Source organism: Pleurodeles waltl, chromosome 5 (genome assembly GCF_031143425.1).
Source record: "Pleurodeles waltl isolate 20211129_DDA chromosome 5, aPleWal1.hap1.20221129, whole genome shotgun sequence".
Taxonomy (NCBI): domain Eukaryota; kingdom Metazoa; phylum Chordata; class Amphibia; order Caudata; family Salamandridae; genus Pleurodeles; species Pleurodeles waltl.
The window spans coordinates 1771582991-1771599172 of record NC_090444.1 but is presented as its reverse complement, the minus strand read 5'-3'; the positions used below and the strand labels follow the sequence as shown (position 1 = coordinate 1771599172).

The 16182-nt window shown below is 48.2% G+C and overlaps 1 protein-coding gene across 3 annotated transcripts in view; it reads left to right on the top strand.

Annotated features, from left to right (window-relative positions):
• Positions 1 to 7133: 7133 nt before the first annotated feature.
• TOGARAM2 (TOG array regulator of axonemal microtubules 2) overlaps positions 7134 to 16182 on the top strand; it is a 447421-nt gene continuing 438372 nt past the window's right edge. For 2 of the 3 annotated variants that reach the window (XM_069236205.1, XM_069236204.1), the window contains exon 1: positions 7134 to 7676. In XM_069236205.1, the coding sequence (XP_069092306.1) occupies positions 7269 to 7676 (408 nt within the window). In that variant the 5' untranslated portion in view covers positions 7134 to 7268. The remainder of the gene's footprint in view (positions 7677 to 16182) is intronic. The other variant, XM_069236208.1, reaches the window with a different exon arrangement.

The window sequence follows — 16182 nt, the reverse complement described above, 5'->3', positions numbered from 1 at the left end:
TCTGTTCCAGGTATCCTCCAAAGAGCAGTCACAAGTATTACTATTCCCATGGCACAGAGACGAAAGCTGCAGGGAGTCAGAGCTTCAAATCCTAGAGCAGGGATCACAGGAATGCAGTGACTCCATGCAGATCTTGCTCGAAGACTGACCTGTGGGAAGTGGGATCAAGAGTTAGAGCAGAAGACAGGCCTGCTGGTAACTAGAGCAGAAGCCAGAACATAGACCTGAAGGTACCTAGAGCAGAAGCTAGACCTGCTGGCAACTGGAGCAGAAGACAGGCCTGCTGGCAACTGGAGCAGATGACAGAACTGAGGCAAATGGAGCAGAAGCCAGAACACAGACCTGCAGGTACCTAGAGCAGAATAGCAGAACACAGACCTCCTGGAAACTAGAGCAGAAGACAGGCCTGTTGGTAACTAGAGCAGAAGCCAGAACATAGACCTGCAGGTACCTACAGCAGAAGCTAGACCTGCTGGCAACTGGAGCAGAAGACAGGCCTGTTGGCAACTGGAACAGATGACAGAACACAGACCTGCAGGTACCTAGAGCAGAATAGCAGAATACAGACCTCCTGGAAACTAGAGCAGAAGACAGGCCTGCTGGTAACTAGAGCAGAAGCCAGAACATAGACCTGCAGGTACCTAGAGCAGAAGCTACTGTAGACCTGCTGGCAACTGGAGCAGAAGACAGGCCTGCTGGCAACTGGAGCAGATGACAGAACACAGACCTGCAGGTACCTAGAGCAGAATAGCAGAATACAGACCTCCTGGTAACCAGAGCAGAAGTCAGAACTGCAGGTAACTAGTGCAGAAGACAGACCTGGAGGCAACTAGAGCAGAAGAAACTTCAGAGAGCTTGATATGAGCCCGAGCAGCAGAACACTCAATCAGCAAAAAGAACAGCGAAGAGCTAGAAATGATAGAAAAATGTATCAGGAGAAACCTGTGGAAAGCTAGCGCAGGAGTCAGAGCTGCAGAAAGCTGGAGCAGAAGTCGACCTACAAAAGTATCAATGAATCTAAAGCTAATGTGTTCCATCGCTCGCTCATCTTCTGTTCACTTTCAGTAGCAAGGCGAGGATGGCATGGGCCCTGCTGCAAGCAAGGAAAATGGCCCCTTTGACTGTTGGCGCGGTAGTTACATACAGCAATTATCAGTGTTCAATGGCCCCTCAGAGCTCCGGGTCCAGGTACCACTGCACCTCCTGCACCAGTGGTAGCTATGCCCATGATCACTATACCCGTACATACTGCGACCTGAATCAGGATCAGAGCCCAATTCTGGTCAATTATGCACAACAAACTGCATCCCCTCCTGGTCCCACTGCAAGTCATCCAATCACAGCCCCACGGGCCGCAGCATCTGACATGTTTAGCCACAAGCTCCTCACCTTAGAATGATCAGGCACAGGTTAGGCCCAGTATATGACAGGGTTACACCTCGTAGCACCCCTAAATTCATACGATAAGATGGGCACCTGTCACTCGACTATGACTTCTTTTGCTTTGGTGTGGGACAATGCACAATGCATGCAGGGGATAGATTGAGCACCTGACAGCCCCGTCCCTGGTACTACTCATGTTAACAGCAGAGCCTGAACGCTCATGGGAGCATTTTTTTGTAGTTTCATCTATTGCAAATGCGAATTGATTTTCCCAAGAACACAGCCCGCGCCGGACTCCAACCTGGTTCCCTAGGTCACATAACGTCAGCTCTGTCTCGCGAGATGACACACATGCACCCACTGGAGGAGCAGAAGGCAATGCGCTCTAGTGGGCCCTTGAGTGCGCAGTTGTGTTTCTGGGTCCTTCTGACCATGTGAGTCCTTGGTTGAATCGCCACATCTTGGACAGGTGTTGCTGTGTCAACGGTCATCGCGGTGAATGGGTTATACCACATTGCATGCACAGTGAACCCTCGCCGTGCACTTGCCCCCCCCCCCCCCCCTTCCACCAGTGTTCATCTACGCGTGGCTGTGGGGTGTAGGAGGGCAGCTAATCATTTTTGGAGACCATGAGAAAGAGGAAAAGAGGAAAAAGAAAAACTGGAAAATAGTTACAAATGGAGAAAGAATGGGTGAAAGAGAACCTGTAACAGTTAAATAAAGAGACTGGAAGTGTAGGGCTGTGGAACTAGGGGTCACAGTTGGAATATGTAGTAAGGAGCCCTAATATTAGCCAGTGTGGGCAGCGGGCTCATAAGAAAATAGTTTGGCCCCTGCTCCTAATTAATTATTTACTTGTGTTACAATTTATCACTCGGGCCTCCTTCAGTTATGGCCGTACGTGACTGGGAGTAGTGAGCATGATTGGCCTGTGCTGCTCCATGTGTACACGTCTCTTCTGTTATCGCCCCTTTGGAGCCTCGGCCGATATGGGGTCTCCCCACATCTGAGAAATTAGAAGACAGAATGCAAGGGTGTAACTAGAAAACTAAAATACCCCTGCTTTGAACCATATGACTAATGACAGTGAGGCCCATATTTATACTTTTTGACGCAAACCAGCCCCGGTGCTGGTTTGCGTCGATTTACCGCTGGCTAACGCCATTCCAACGCGCAAGGCGGGCTCCTTATTTATGGATTGACGTTAGCCGGCACTGCGGGCTGGTCAGAGTAAAAAAAAAAAAGACTAACCAGGCAGCGCCGGCATAGGAAAAAAAAAGGGGGTTGCGCGTCAAAAAATGGTGCAAGTCAGGTTAGAGTAAAAAATCATGGCTCTAACCGGACTTGCGCCATTTTTTGCAGCACAACCCCCATTGAAATTACTCCTGTCTTAGCAAAGACAGGAGTCATGCCCCCTTGCCCAATGGCCATGCCCAGGGGACTTCTGTCCCCTGGGCATGGCCATTGGGCACAGTGGCATGTAGGGGAGCCCAAGTTAGGCCCCCCTACGCCACTTTAAAAAAATAAAAAAATTATACTTACCTCAACTTTCCTATACTTACCATGGCTGTCCTCCAGGGGTGGGCGAGGGTGGCAGGGGGTGTCCCTGGGGGCAGGGAAGGGCACCTGTGGACTCCTTCCATGGTCAGAGACCATGGAAATGAACCCACAGGTCCCTTAACGCCTGCCCTCACCCAGGCATTAAAAAAAGGCACATATCAGGCTGTGTGCCATTTTTTAACGCCCGCCCCCTCCTGTGCGTCAAAATAACGCAGGAGTATAAATAAGGCGCACAGGCCTTAAAGTCATTTTTTGGACGGGAACGCCTACCTTGCATGTCATTAACGCAAGGCGGTTTCCCGAATCCAGAAAATGATGCACACGGAGGAATTTTGACGTTCGCGGGGTCGGGCATCAAAGTATAAATATGGTGTTGGGTTTGCGCCGAATTTGCGTCAAAAATTTTGACGCAAATTCAGCGCAACGAGAGGAGTATAAATATGCCCCTGAGTGTGAGCTGCAACCTCCCTGAAAGAGGCCCCTTCTCCCTTCCATTGATCTACAGATCCATTCTTTCATCCTTCCATCTGCCATTTCACCTTACTAGCAGTTTCCACCCTTCTCTCCATCTAATTTTCACCAGTGCTTAATATGGTAACAATAAAAAATAAGATGGGCCCAAATATACTCAGAAGCTGCCGGCGCGCCTGTCAAATGTCAGGTTGCTGAATACCAAGGATGTCCTGGATCAAAGTTTGATTGTTAAAAATAAGTGCCAGGCTGGTGGGCCCCACCTGTAACCTTCGACTCAAATTAAGCACAGACTTTCACCGATTTTCTGTTCACTCATCGAGGCAACTTTCCATTCTTCCTCTCATTTATCCATCCTTTAGCTCCCTCTATCCATCCGCCTTCTCATTCAACTACATTTTATCCATCCATCTCTTCACTCTTCCATTCTCTTAGAAACTGGGTCTCTAGTTGACAGCAGTATGCACCTTCTCCAAGTAGGGACCACAATCCTAGTCAGGGTAAGTCAGTTACACTCCCTAAATTAACCTGTGCTCACCCTCTGGTAGCTTGGCACAGAGCAGAGAGGCTTAACTTAGAAGGCAATGTGTATCTGTGCAATACTTCATTACAGCAACACAGTGAGGGACACCACAAAAAGACTCAACACCAAGTTAGAAATATAGAGCATATTTACTTCATTAAAAATTAAGACCAACACGACAAAAAGCCAATAAGTTAGTCATGCTGGTAATAATTTAGTTATCAAGAAAGTGGGGCCAGTGAACAGTCCTTGGAAAATTCCCTCCTGCGATGTCAAGGGAGCAACCACGCTCCTGTGATGCCCAATCTGTAGAGCCGAGATGGAGAGAGGCGAGACCTGAGGCCTTGGGCAGCGGAGAGCAAGTGCAGGCACTCCTGTTAAGGGGAATGAATATGAGAGAAGTGTGCAATCCACACTCACCCACTCTGGGGGAGTGCGAGCGCAGAGAAGAGTGAAGGGCACTCCTCACAGTGTATTACGGGACAACCCGGCAGCTGTTTAAAGTGCTGACGAGTCCGGGAGATGCTGGCGGGCTACAGTCGTACCCATACAGCAGTGCAGCCCGAGAGTAACAGGTGAGCCCAGCGGCCTTGCTCAGGGTTTGGATGATGGAGGGCTGTCCGTGTTTCTGCTGGCTTAGGTTAGTGCCGGTGGGGCCGTTCCAAGCAGTAGTAATCCTCAAGTCAGTGTGGGCAGAGGCCGGTACCCGCTACAACAGTCCGCTGTGAAAGGAGCGCGGCCAGCACTCAGTCGGCCCCAGGCGCTGCAGGCAGGGGCCGATACATGCTGCCGCAGTCCCTAAGGCAGTGCCGGCGGGGCAAGGAGGTTGCACTCGGGGTATTTCTTTGGCAGTTGAGCGGCCGCCCCCGGAGTAAGTCGGCGGTCCTAGGTAGCCCCTGAGGCGGGTTCACTCGGCACAATCTTCACGGTTGCAAGTGTAGGGTGGAACTTAAGAGAGGCCCTGCACTGCGATATTCCCTGTCAGCGTCCAGCCATGCTCCTCGTTTGAAGCGCACAGAGAACAGGGTAGGTGGTGACACGAGGTCCTTGATGGCCCGGGGACCTCACAGAAAAACTGGGAGCAAGCCAACAAGCCCTTGGAAACTCTTGTTTGGGTCAAGACAGTTAAAGGAGCCCTGTCCTTCTGCAGTGCCGACTAGCAGGCCCTCCCGCCAGCACAGCACTTCTCCCGGGCAGTCTCCTTGTCCCAGTGAAGTTCTGATTCTGTGGAGTGTGGGGTCCAGCATTTATACTTTGGCACCCAGGTTCTGGAAGGTTGGGGAAACTTCCAGACCTTCCTCTGAAGTCCCCAGGGTCCCTTTCCTGCCAACCCCGGCTCCAGACACTACGCTGGGGGTTATGCAGCCCTTTGAGAGAGAGGAAAGGCACAGCCCTATTCAGAAGTATATGCTCGTCCCTCCCACCTAGCCCACTGGGGTGGCTGCTTTTGGTGAAATTTACATAACAAAATTAAATATTCATGCCATTTACTCACTAACATGCATCTTGACATATTTTGCAATTTGTGGGGAAACGGGTTGCTGAAAACCCAGACCTTGTAGCATCTAATGGGGGTAAATGTCTCTGTTTTGCTCTCCAGAACAGTGGTGTTCGCTTAAAGGGTCTCATCTTGAGTAAGCAGGATTCTCGGTTCAGGCCATAAGGGAAGTTTACGTCACAATCGGTATCCCAATGTGTGCAACATTACCACACTTTAGTCCCCACTCAAATTTCAGCTTATAATACATGGCAGAATATGTATGTGTGGGGGGGCAACCTCAGTATTCTGATTTCTTCACCACGGGGAGGGGGGTGGGCGCTGTGTCACTGCATTACCCCCTCTTCTGAGGTGCAAAACCTGAAATAGAGAGGTAATAACTCACCGGTAGTATATCTGTTTACAGGTGTGTGGTATTAACACCGAATAACTTGTGATGACCCCCTTGTGGCACCAGTTAGGTCTGGCTTGTGCTTTCATTAGTTGAGGGGAGTGTTTCCAAATGTCCTCAAAGTTATGACTATGCCGGTGCTGGCGTTTGCAGGGAACACCCAGTTCGGTGTCATTTCTGCACTCCTGGTGGAAAAGTCATCACTTGAAGCCACCGGTGCAAATTTAGCACCGGTCCTCACCCAATAACGTTACCAATCAAGAGCGTCATATAACTTAGGGCCATATGTACAAACACTTTTTCCCATAGACACAGAATGGGTGAAAACCTTTGCTACATCTGGTTCTTAGTTTCCAAATCTTCGGAGCACATTACACACAAGAGAAAAAGTGATAGGCGGAGGCGGCATAGACTGCAGGCGGCTCTGCGGATCCCTCCACCCCTGGCTGGGAAGGCCGGGCCTCGGGGAAGGGGGACATGTTTGTCTTCCCAGGCCCCGGTCCCTGCAGTTACTCCTCGGGGGACTGTCCCTTTGCTGCACTGGGAATGAGATTCCAAAAGTCCTTGCCGGGGTCGCCAGCCTCCATTCACCGTGTGTGCTTGTCCAAAGGCTCAGTCCAGGACCCCGGCTCAGTGCCAGTGTGACTGACGCCGTGTTTGCTAAACTGAGACACTCTCTCCGGCCTCTCCCCACCGCGACGGCCGAGACCACCTCACCCAAGCGAGCTCAGCGCTCCCCTGTGAGCAAGGTCAAAGAAATTAGACGAGACGAGCGGGTGTGCAAGAGATTGCAAGCTCCACCGTGGACCGACACCGGCCAAGATCTTCACAGCGCTACAGGGACACACTGTTGGCTTCAAAGCACTTCACAAAACGTCAGCACTATGCAGGAGAGGGACATACGCAGGTCCTCGAACAGGAAAATAATCTGGTCGTGAGAGGGTCATGTTTTGGTTCTTGAGAGGGACACACACCGGTCGTGAGAGGGGGACATAAAGAGGTCCTAAGAGAGGAAATGTGCTGGGGGTGAGAGAGGGGGTATGCTGGTCCTCACTCAGGTAAACCCTGGTCCTCTGGGAGGTAATTTGCGCTGGTCGTGAGAGGCAGATATGATCCAGTCTTCAGGGTTACCTATTTTGGGAACTGACCGAAGCAATCTTCAGCCATCAGAAAACATCATTCCGTCCCCCCCCACCCCCGGTTGCCAACTGCGGGACTAATCATCTGTAAGTAAACATTTCTTATATGATGACTAGGACACGGCAGCGGTGCACAGGGCTGGGGGCGGTGCGAGGGGGTAGATGAGCCGGGATGAGTTCATTCTCCAGGTTACTGGGCCCACGGAGGGGCCTCCACATTGACACACGCGGGAAATAATTAAGAGGGCTGATGAAAAAGCCCATTCTTCGTACTTCACAGGCGACCAAGGGGGGCACCGGGTAATGATTTACAACCATGGGAACCGTTGTCAGGGGATACCGAGTCCAGCGGTACACTTCTCATGCCCATCGCCCCGGGACCGGACGGAACGGAGTATTACCGCCCCTGGACCAGGCGGAACGGAGTATTACCGCCCCTGGACCAGGCGGAAGAGAGCATTACCGCCCCTGGACCAGGCGGAAGGGAGCATTACCGCCCCTGGACCGGACGGAACGGAGTATTACCGCCCCTGGACCAGGCGGAAGGGAGCATTACCGCCCCTGGACCGGACGGAACGGAGTATTACCGCCCCTGGACCAGGCGGAAGAGAGCATTACCGCCCCTGGACCGGACGGAACGGAGTATTACCGCCCCTGGACCAGGCGGAAGGGAGCATTACCGCCTCTGGACGTCCGCGTCGACGGCTGGAGGTGAGTGCGCGGTAAATTACCTAATGCAGGAGTTACCACCAGCGCTGAAGGGTAAACCTGGGCGAAATCGGTGTCCGAGTCCTGAAAAATACTTTATTGTATGGATTTAAGTAGATGTCACCGGACTAGGAGAGTCATACGCATTTTCTCAGTCTAAAAGTTCATTATTCTGGAATCTGCGTGCCCGTTGTCTTTGTTTTTTTAAAGGGTTTTTGAGTTGTCAAAACTAATATAAAGGAGGTTGTCGGTTATTAGGCTCGGGATTGTGTTTTCACCTCCCTGGAGGGATTTGTTTTATCTGGAGTATGTGGAGGTTTTTGATGCTTGATTTTTGTTTTGTAAAAAAGGCAAACCCATGTTAAAGGGTTATGAATTTTCTTAACGGCTGTTTTTATGTTAATTTTAAAAACAACGTGTTGCGCCTTTTGCTAATTGAAGAGGAGGTTAGCGGGATAATTTCGAGTGCGTTTTAGATCCAAAGGCTGGACGAGGGGGCTACTTCTAGCGCTGCGTAACCAGGTATTTTCTACACTCACCCGTTCGGTGGAAAGGTGGGGAAGGGACTGTCACATTCGCAGCACAGAAACGGATTTACTCCTACCCTTGACCGGGTGCAGTCTCTGATCGTTTCCGGAATGGGACTGCGTCGAAAAACATCCACGAATAATCACAAACTCTCAGGTTTGTGGGTGTGCAGACTTTTCAGGGTACCCCACCCTTGAGCTCACTCTTGCTGCTTTCTACCTTTGTGACACTTTTTCTTTTTTTTCTTCCTTCGTCTTTCCCATATGTGTCTTTTTTGCTCGCAGCAAATGCTTGAGGCAGAAGAATATGCCCGGCCCTCAAAAATAAGTGCCGGGGCTCAGCACCGGAAACAACGAGCATAAATTAAGCACTGGATAAAGTGTTCCTTCTCCGGGTAGAGAGTACCCAGGCCACGCAGTTTATGGAGCGAACACTGATTGTAATCTGGTATTCGGGATGTGTGGTACAGAGAGGTCTTCAGAGCAGACGGGCGGTACTCACTGACCATCACACCCGCAGGGCTGTCCGGTGTGTGCCTAGGCCGGCGAGGCTGTGTAAGGGAGGTCACACTCCCTGCTGATGTTTGCTGTCCTCTGAAGGTCACAGGTTCGAATTCTGGCAAAGCCACATCAGCTTTGCATCCTCCAGGAGTCGGCGAATTGATTACGATTCAAATTGGTAATACCATGTGTCAGTTCTAGCACAGAAAAACGGCAGACGTGAGGCACGAAGCACTACATGAAAGCTAAATTATTATTTAACCTGCGGTTACAAGCCGGATATTCAGGTTCTAAGATCAGCAGCCAGACTTCTCGACCACATGTGTCTTTGAGCAAGTCGAGAGTGCTTAGAATCATGATAAAAACTAGTAACAAATGTCACATAACATAGAAGATATTTGCATTGTAAGAACCAAAGGATGAAAATATTGTAATCGTGTGAAAATTACGTTGGAGAGAGGCTTTTTAAAACAATCCTCAGAAGTTGTACTTAATATCCTCCTTCTTCTGTCCTCCTTTACTTGTAGGGTGACCACCTGGCATTGAGGAAAATTCTGGACAGGACTGTAAAAAAATTCAGGACAAAAGGTCAAAATTCAGGACAAAAATTCAGGACAAAGGGTCAAAATTCAGGACAAAAATTCAAGAACAAACGTCAGTTTTACAGACACAAGCCAGAGAGGCCATGCCTCACTATGTTGTCAGTGCATTTATGTACTCTTTTTTAACATAGCACTATTTATTCACTGTGGACCTTTTGTGGTTGCCTCCTGGTGTGCTACATTCAGGTGTCACATTACGTCCTTGTTCAGTAGTAAATTAATGCCCTTCACGGCAAGGCCATCACCCCTACCCAAATCTACCCGATCTTTCCTGAAGAGAAAGTAACAGCAACATTTTGATTATGTTTCTGAACATTTCAAAACCCCTGGCAAACAGTTTGGGAAACATTAAGGTAATTAACCTTATGCTAGTTTAAACAAATTGAACAAAAACATCTGGCTTACCCCAACCGCCCATGGACTTTCAACCTATTTTTTTTTTAAAGAGGCAGGGCAGATGGTGTGGGTGACAGTCTCACACCTAATGACAGGATGTGATGTACCCATAACTTGTCTGTAGTCTCACTGCACTAGAGTGTATGTTTGGGACTCTACATTTATCTCAGAAATGGGAGCCCGGACTACCAATCAAAGATAATAAAAGAGTAGGATGAAATCGAGATCAAATGGGAGATCCACAGCAAGTAATTCAAAGTGTTGTTGCGAACAACCGGATAAATAAAGAAGAGAAGAACAAGGTGGGACAATTCCTAAAATCAGACAAGATGGGCCCACCAAGACTATTTGAAGGTATTGGGTACCTGGGGAGTTGTCTGCACACAGGAGCGAAACAGAAAGGGCACTGTCAAGTGGTTGAACAATCAACACCCATCCACCTTGGCAAACTCTTCTGGTGCAATGGTTCGCTGTTAGTGCTTGTGAAGGGTGAGCAGGGGCCAGACCCCTTGCAAGATGTGCAAGGCAATTGCCCGCTTAGTCCATGTCTTTATATGGTTTTGAAATTGAGCAAAAGCCAAACTAGAGATCTGGGTTATCCCTAAGTGTCAAGTACACATAGAATCTTCAAAATATTTGGGATGTAAATTGCACAAACAAAATTTACAAATTTTAAAATTGAATTAGTGCTTCATTAACATATGGCACTGTTTTCGCCTTCATATACAATTAGATCTCAGATTGAACTGGGAACCAGTTACCTTTTGATACCTAGTGATTAATATCTACCATTCTTACACTGATTTCCAGGATGAAAATCTCGGCAGAGCGAACGGTCCCTCCAAGCCCAGTTTGCTTTTTGGTCTTCTCTTCTGCTTTCTGTAGAGGCCATGTGGCACTAGCGAAGATGGTGTGCTACCACAATGATAGTATTATTTTGCAAACCTTCCCCTGCTCGTCCTTCATTCCTTCTTCAGATAGGCCACACATCTGATTTGGTCACTGCTGCGCCATCGGGAGCTCTTTCCACTCTAAAGCTAACTGTGACTGCGGGTGGATTAGATCTTCTGGACTTAGAATGCTTTTATTCAGCTGCAGATGCCCAATGGGTGGCTCACTGGCTTTCTGCCCACCTCCCTGCATGAGATGGGGTTTACCAGTAAAGACTTTTAAGGAAGGCTTAATGCACTGCTCATCGTTTCCTACTGACCATTCTATGGATCACCATCCGGGGTTATCATGCATGACTTTCTCTTGCCTTGCCAGATCCTGTAAACTCACTGACACGAAGAAACCCTATGCTCCTGCACTACCTTTGCTAAGCCTTCCCACTAGCACAGGATGGCTGTGCTCAGAGCAACTCCATCAGTGGCATGTTGCAGGTGTCTTAAAATTGGGGACTTTGTTTCTGAACAGTGAGCTACTAAATTTCCAAACCCTTGTGGCAGACTACCATCTTCACCCCGGTCAACTCCTTACTTACAACCACCATAAATAATCATTAAATGCCCTATTTCATGTCTGCTACCTAGCACTAACCCTACAAGAGGTGTGCCAGAAGCTCTGTACCATAGGAAATGGTGGCAAACTGATAGAATGGGTGTACAGACCTATCCTGCAACATGGAAACCACTCCAGGTCTTCTTGTCATACTACCTGGGTGATTGATGTAGCCAAACCTCTGCAAGATATGGTCTAAAATACTGGACTTTCCCCACAAAGTATCCCACAGCTGTCACTAAGTAAATTCATAGTGCTTCCTTGTGAATGCATTCTGCCCGTTGCTTGCCATTGGCCTTGTGGTTTATAACTAACAATTTGTTGCTTTCAATTTGCTGGCTTTATTTGTTTTAGGCCATGCAGCTTGAATTCGTCCCTTCCCTTGCCAAAACCTTATTTACAGTATCCTGCCGAGGGCTCCCTTTCTGTAAACCGGCCTGTAAATCTTGTTCTTATCTCATCATATTTGCTGTGCATTCAAAGAACAAAGTCAAATGTCAGGCTCTGTCTTCGGTGGGAACTTAGTGTTTACTTTCCTTTCTCTGACTTCAAAGTGAGAGGATTTATGCAACAATCATGCTGGATACTGGGGTTAGGAAAGAGTTTTTTCTATCACATGACAACATTTAAATAGACTTCAGAATATATCAGAATTGCACCCTACTCTGTATCACTCCACTTTACGCCACTCCATGCCACTGTTCTCTTCTCCATTCGGAACCACTCCACATTATGCCACTGCTCTCTATGCTACTTCACACTATGCCTCTCTACTCTACTCTGTACTACTCTACTCTAAGCCACCGCACTTTGCGCCTCTCTACACCACTGCGCTCTGCTCGTCTGCACGCCATACCACTCCAGTCTAGGCAACACCAATCTAATCCGCACAATTCCACTCTCTGCCACTCTGCAACGCTGCACTGTACGCCACTGCACTCTAAACTAATGCACTTTACTCTGTAACACTCAACTCTATGGCCCTGCACTCTACATCAATACACTGTACATCATTCTAATCTACTCTGCACCTCTGCACTCTATGCCACGGCACTCTACACTACTTTACTCTATGCCATCACACTCTATGCCACTTTATGCAACTCCACTCTAACCTGCACTTCTCCACTCTAAGCCACCTCACTCTACTGTGAAATAATCTACTTTATGCCACTGCACTCTGTGCCACTGCATTCTATGCCACTGCACTCTACCCTGCACCTCTCCACTCTATGCAACTGCACTCTACTCTGAAACAATCTATTCTACGCCACTGTACTCTATACCACTCTGACCACTGCACTCTAGTTCAATGCACTCTACACCACTGCAAGCTGACACTCTGCAACACTGCTCTGGCCGCCACTATACTCTACACCACTCTGCCCTGTACTACTGCATTTTGTACCAATATACTCTATTCTACTGCATGATATGCCACTCTACTCTGCCCAATGCCACTCTATGCAACTGCACTCTACACCAGTGCACTCTAAACAACTGCACTGCCCTTTACTCTGCACCACTGTACTCTATACCACTGTTCTCTGTACCACTCTACACCACTGCACTGACACTCTACTCTGCAAATCTGCACTCTACACCACTCTACTCTATGCCACTGCACTCTAGGCACTATACTCTACACCACTACACTCTATGCCACATGAGTCTACTCTGCACTCTATGACACCACTCTGCATTACTGCGCTCTCTGCTACTCTATTGTATGCCACTCTACTCCACTGCACTCTATGTAACTCTATCCCATGCCACTCTATGCCACTGCACTCTGCGCCAACGCACTCTAAACAACTGCACTGTACGCCACTGCCCTCTACTCTGTACCACTGCACTCTGCGCCACTGCTCTGTGCCACTCTACATCACTGCACTGACACTCTACTCTGCAGTGTTGCACTCTCCACCACCATACTATACACCAATGTACTATGTACTACTGCATTCTATGCCACTGCACTCTATGCCATTCTACTCTGCATCACTCCACTCTACAGCACTTTGCCCTACTCTGCACCACTCTACACTACACCACTGCACTCCCTGGAATGTGTCTACTCTGCAATCTATGCCACTGCACCACTCTACACTACTGCTCTCTCTGCTACTCTATTGTATGCCACTCTACTCCACTGCACTCTATGCCACTCTACTCTGTCCATTGCCACTCAATGCCACTGCACTCTAAACCACTGCACTCTACGCTAACGCACTCTAAACAACTGCACTGTACCCCACTGCACTGTACTTTGCACCACTGGGCTCTACGCCACTGCTCCTATGCTAGTCTACTCCACACCACTATGCCACTAGCTTTAAGCGATGCTGAACAGCAGCTACTCTGGTGTATAACATGGCTAATGCCTAAAACACATTAGCAAAGCCATTAACTCTTTCGTAGATGAGACCTATTGGCTTTGCCAATGTTTGTTAGTACTATGAGGTACCGAGGTACCTGAAAGAACTGTGAAAAATACAATTACATCATAATAAAAGCTGCTACAAAATGCGCAAATACATTTCGATTAAATAAAAAAAAAGTGCTTCTCAAATACAGATTTGAATAATATACAGTTTATACCTAGTGATAAAAAAAATTATACCACTCCATTAAAACCACACACTCCACAGCTCACCTTGGAACACCATTACAATACCTCTCTGAAAGAAATATCTTTGCCACCAGAAAACTTCAAGTGACTCCTTTTAGTAAAGTCAATGCAGGTTTTCAAGCCCCTTTGTATTTGCAGATTTACCAGTTGCCCACATTTGCATGTCTTTAGGGAAGGAGACCCCCTGGCAAGAAGGCCTATTCTTATCTGTCTGCCCCTCCCTCCCTCAGAGCACAGGAGACCCCCTGCCTTCCAGCCCAGCTGGGGAAACTCCTCTGCCCGTAATTTCGCCCTGCCTCCGTTGCCCTTTAGGTGAAAGCTAAAATTACGGACAAATGCCGTCCGTTAAAGCTTTCATCACGGACAACGGACAGCAGGGCGAAATTACGGACAGTCTGTGAAATTTACGGACGGGTGGTCACCCTATTTACTTGTGCCCCCGAATCCTCCGTAGTGCTGACCTCCATTTTAGGATGGTCTCACGAGGCAGCAGTATTCTTACCCAGCATGCCGTCTTTCCTCCACAACACCTCACTGGGTGCTTTCTTCCTGCTCATGACCTCTGACTCCTTCTATCACCACTGATGGCAGCTGTTGGTGAAAGCGTGACCCCTGGGACCTTCCAGAGACTGCCGAGTCACACGGGGCCCCTGTGTGACACACGGTTTCACACCTCATCGCACGGCCACACAGTGAGGAGACCCCATAACACCGCGAGCTGGAATCCCAGCAGAGAGGTGTCCAGTTCAGGAGTCAACTTCAAAGAAAAATATCCCGTGACCTGGGAGGTGGCGCCATATCAGGTCCTTACTGCTGTGGGGAGGGTAGCCATTGAGGAAGAGCAGGGGGATCCAAAGCCTACGTCACCACGACCCTGCCCTCCCCCCAAACAACGCCAGGTGGGCTAATAGTTGTGGCCGATTTTTGCCTCACCACTTCTCGGTTGTACATCAAGGACCTACCATTGAGGTGCCTTATATTGTTTCGAAAATAGCTCATTTCACTAGAGGAACAACTTCACATGATAAGCATTTGCAATGCAGTGGGTCTCGCGTTTGCTCGAGTTAGAGCTATTAGCGTTGTAAGTTCCTAACTGGACTTTTCTTGCCACACAAACTGAAAATAAAAAGTAAAATAGTTGACATAAGCAAACCAATTCAAAGTGTCACCGCCACCAAGAGCGAGAGCGCGAAGGAGAGACACAAAAGGAAAAAGAAGTTCGCTCACAGTCAAAGTTATCGGCAAAAGTGCAATTATCCATGTAACTGGGTCAATGGCCAAGGTGGTAACAAAACCTACCCTAAAGAGGGACAAGCGTAATGCATTTACCAACGAAAACAAAGGATTTTTGAGGGCAAGTCCACGACCGAGTGATAGTGGTGGGCGTGGTTAAAAGCCCAGATACATACCAACAAGTCAAAAAGCAGCGCTTGCTCGCTGCTATGCTCAACCTAAAAAAGGGTGCCCTGTGTGCAACGTGAAAAAGCGATTGCGCAGTAAAGTGCACATGAAATATGAAAGAGTTAATTTCACATTATGCATCTCTCAAGCCTGTCCACTGAATGCTCTAGGCTGGCCCAGTCACACGTACAGTCATGGAATGCCTAACCATGTACGTGGTAAAGACAGTTATGCTCGTTGATGTTTCAGCCTCAAAAAGTAGGTACAATAGCTCATCAAAATGGGCCTTCCTCCGGACAGTGAGTAGAGGCACCATAAATTCACGGCAGAAAGTGTTCAGGTGTTCCAACAGGTTAGCTTAACGCAGCCACAAAAACCATCCGCAAGAGCTATTACAAAATAAATGACTCCAGCGGGTAGTCGCAACTCTGTAGGTGGTTTTGTTAAATTATTCGTACATTCTTCACATAAACCTACGTAATTCTCCAGGCGCGCGTCAGTTTAACTGAATGGAAGACCTCATGCACAATTGTGGTGTGGAAGGTAGCTGCCACTGTGGCCCCCTCCACGCTCTTCTGCTAGGTTAATTTAAGGTGGCAGGAGGCTGACGGGAGCCACAGCAGTACCTCTTTACAGCAATGGTTCCCAACGTTTTGACTCCTGAGGACCTCCACTGAATCACTACTGGAAGTCGTGGATCCTCAAGCAATTTGCACAATTTAAATTTCAAACATTAAAACAGTAATTCACAAAAAAAACACAAACAAGTACATACCAAACACATTCTTGAATTACTAAAGATATAATTATTTTATATTGAAAAATATGCAAAAATCAAAAAAATTTAATAGGAAGGTTGGTGCTGCATCTCGGTGATTAACATTTTAATATTTAGTTTTATTTAGGAATGCTGAATCCTCAGGACAGATTGTACATTTCCCAAACGATGT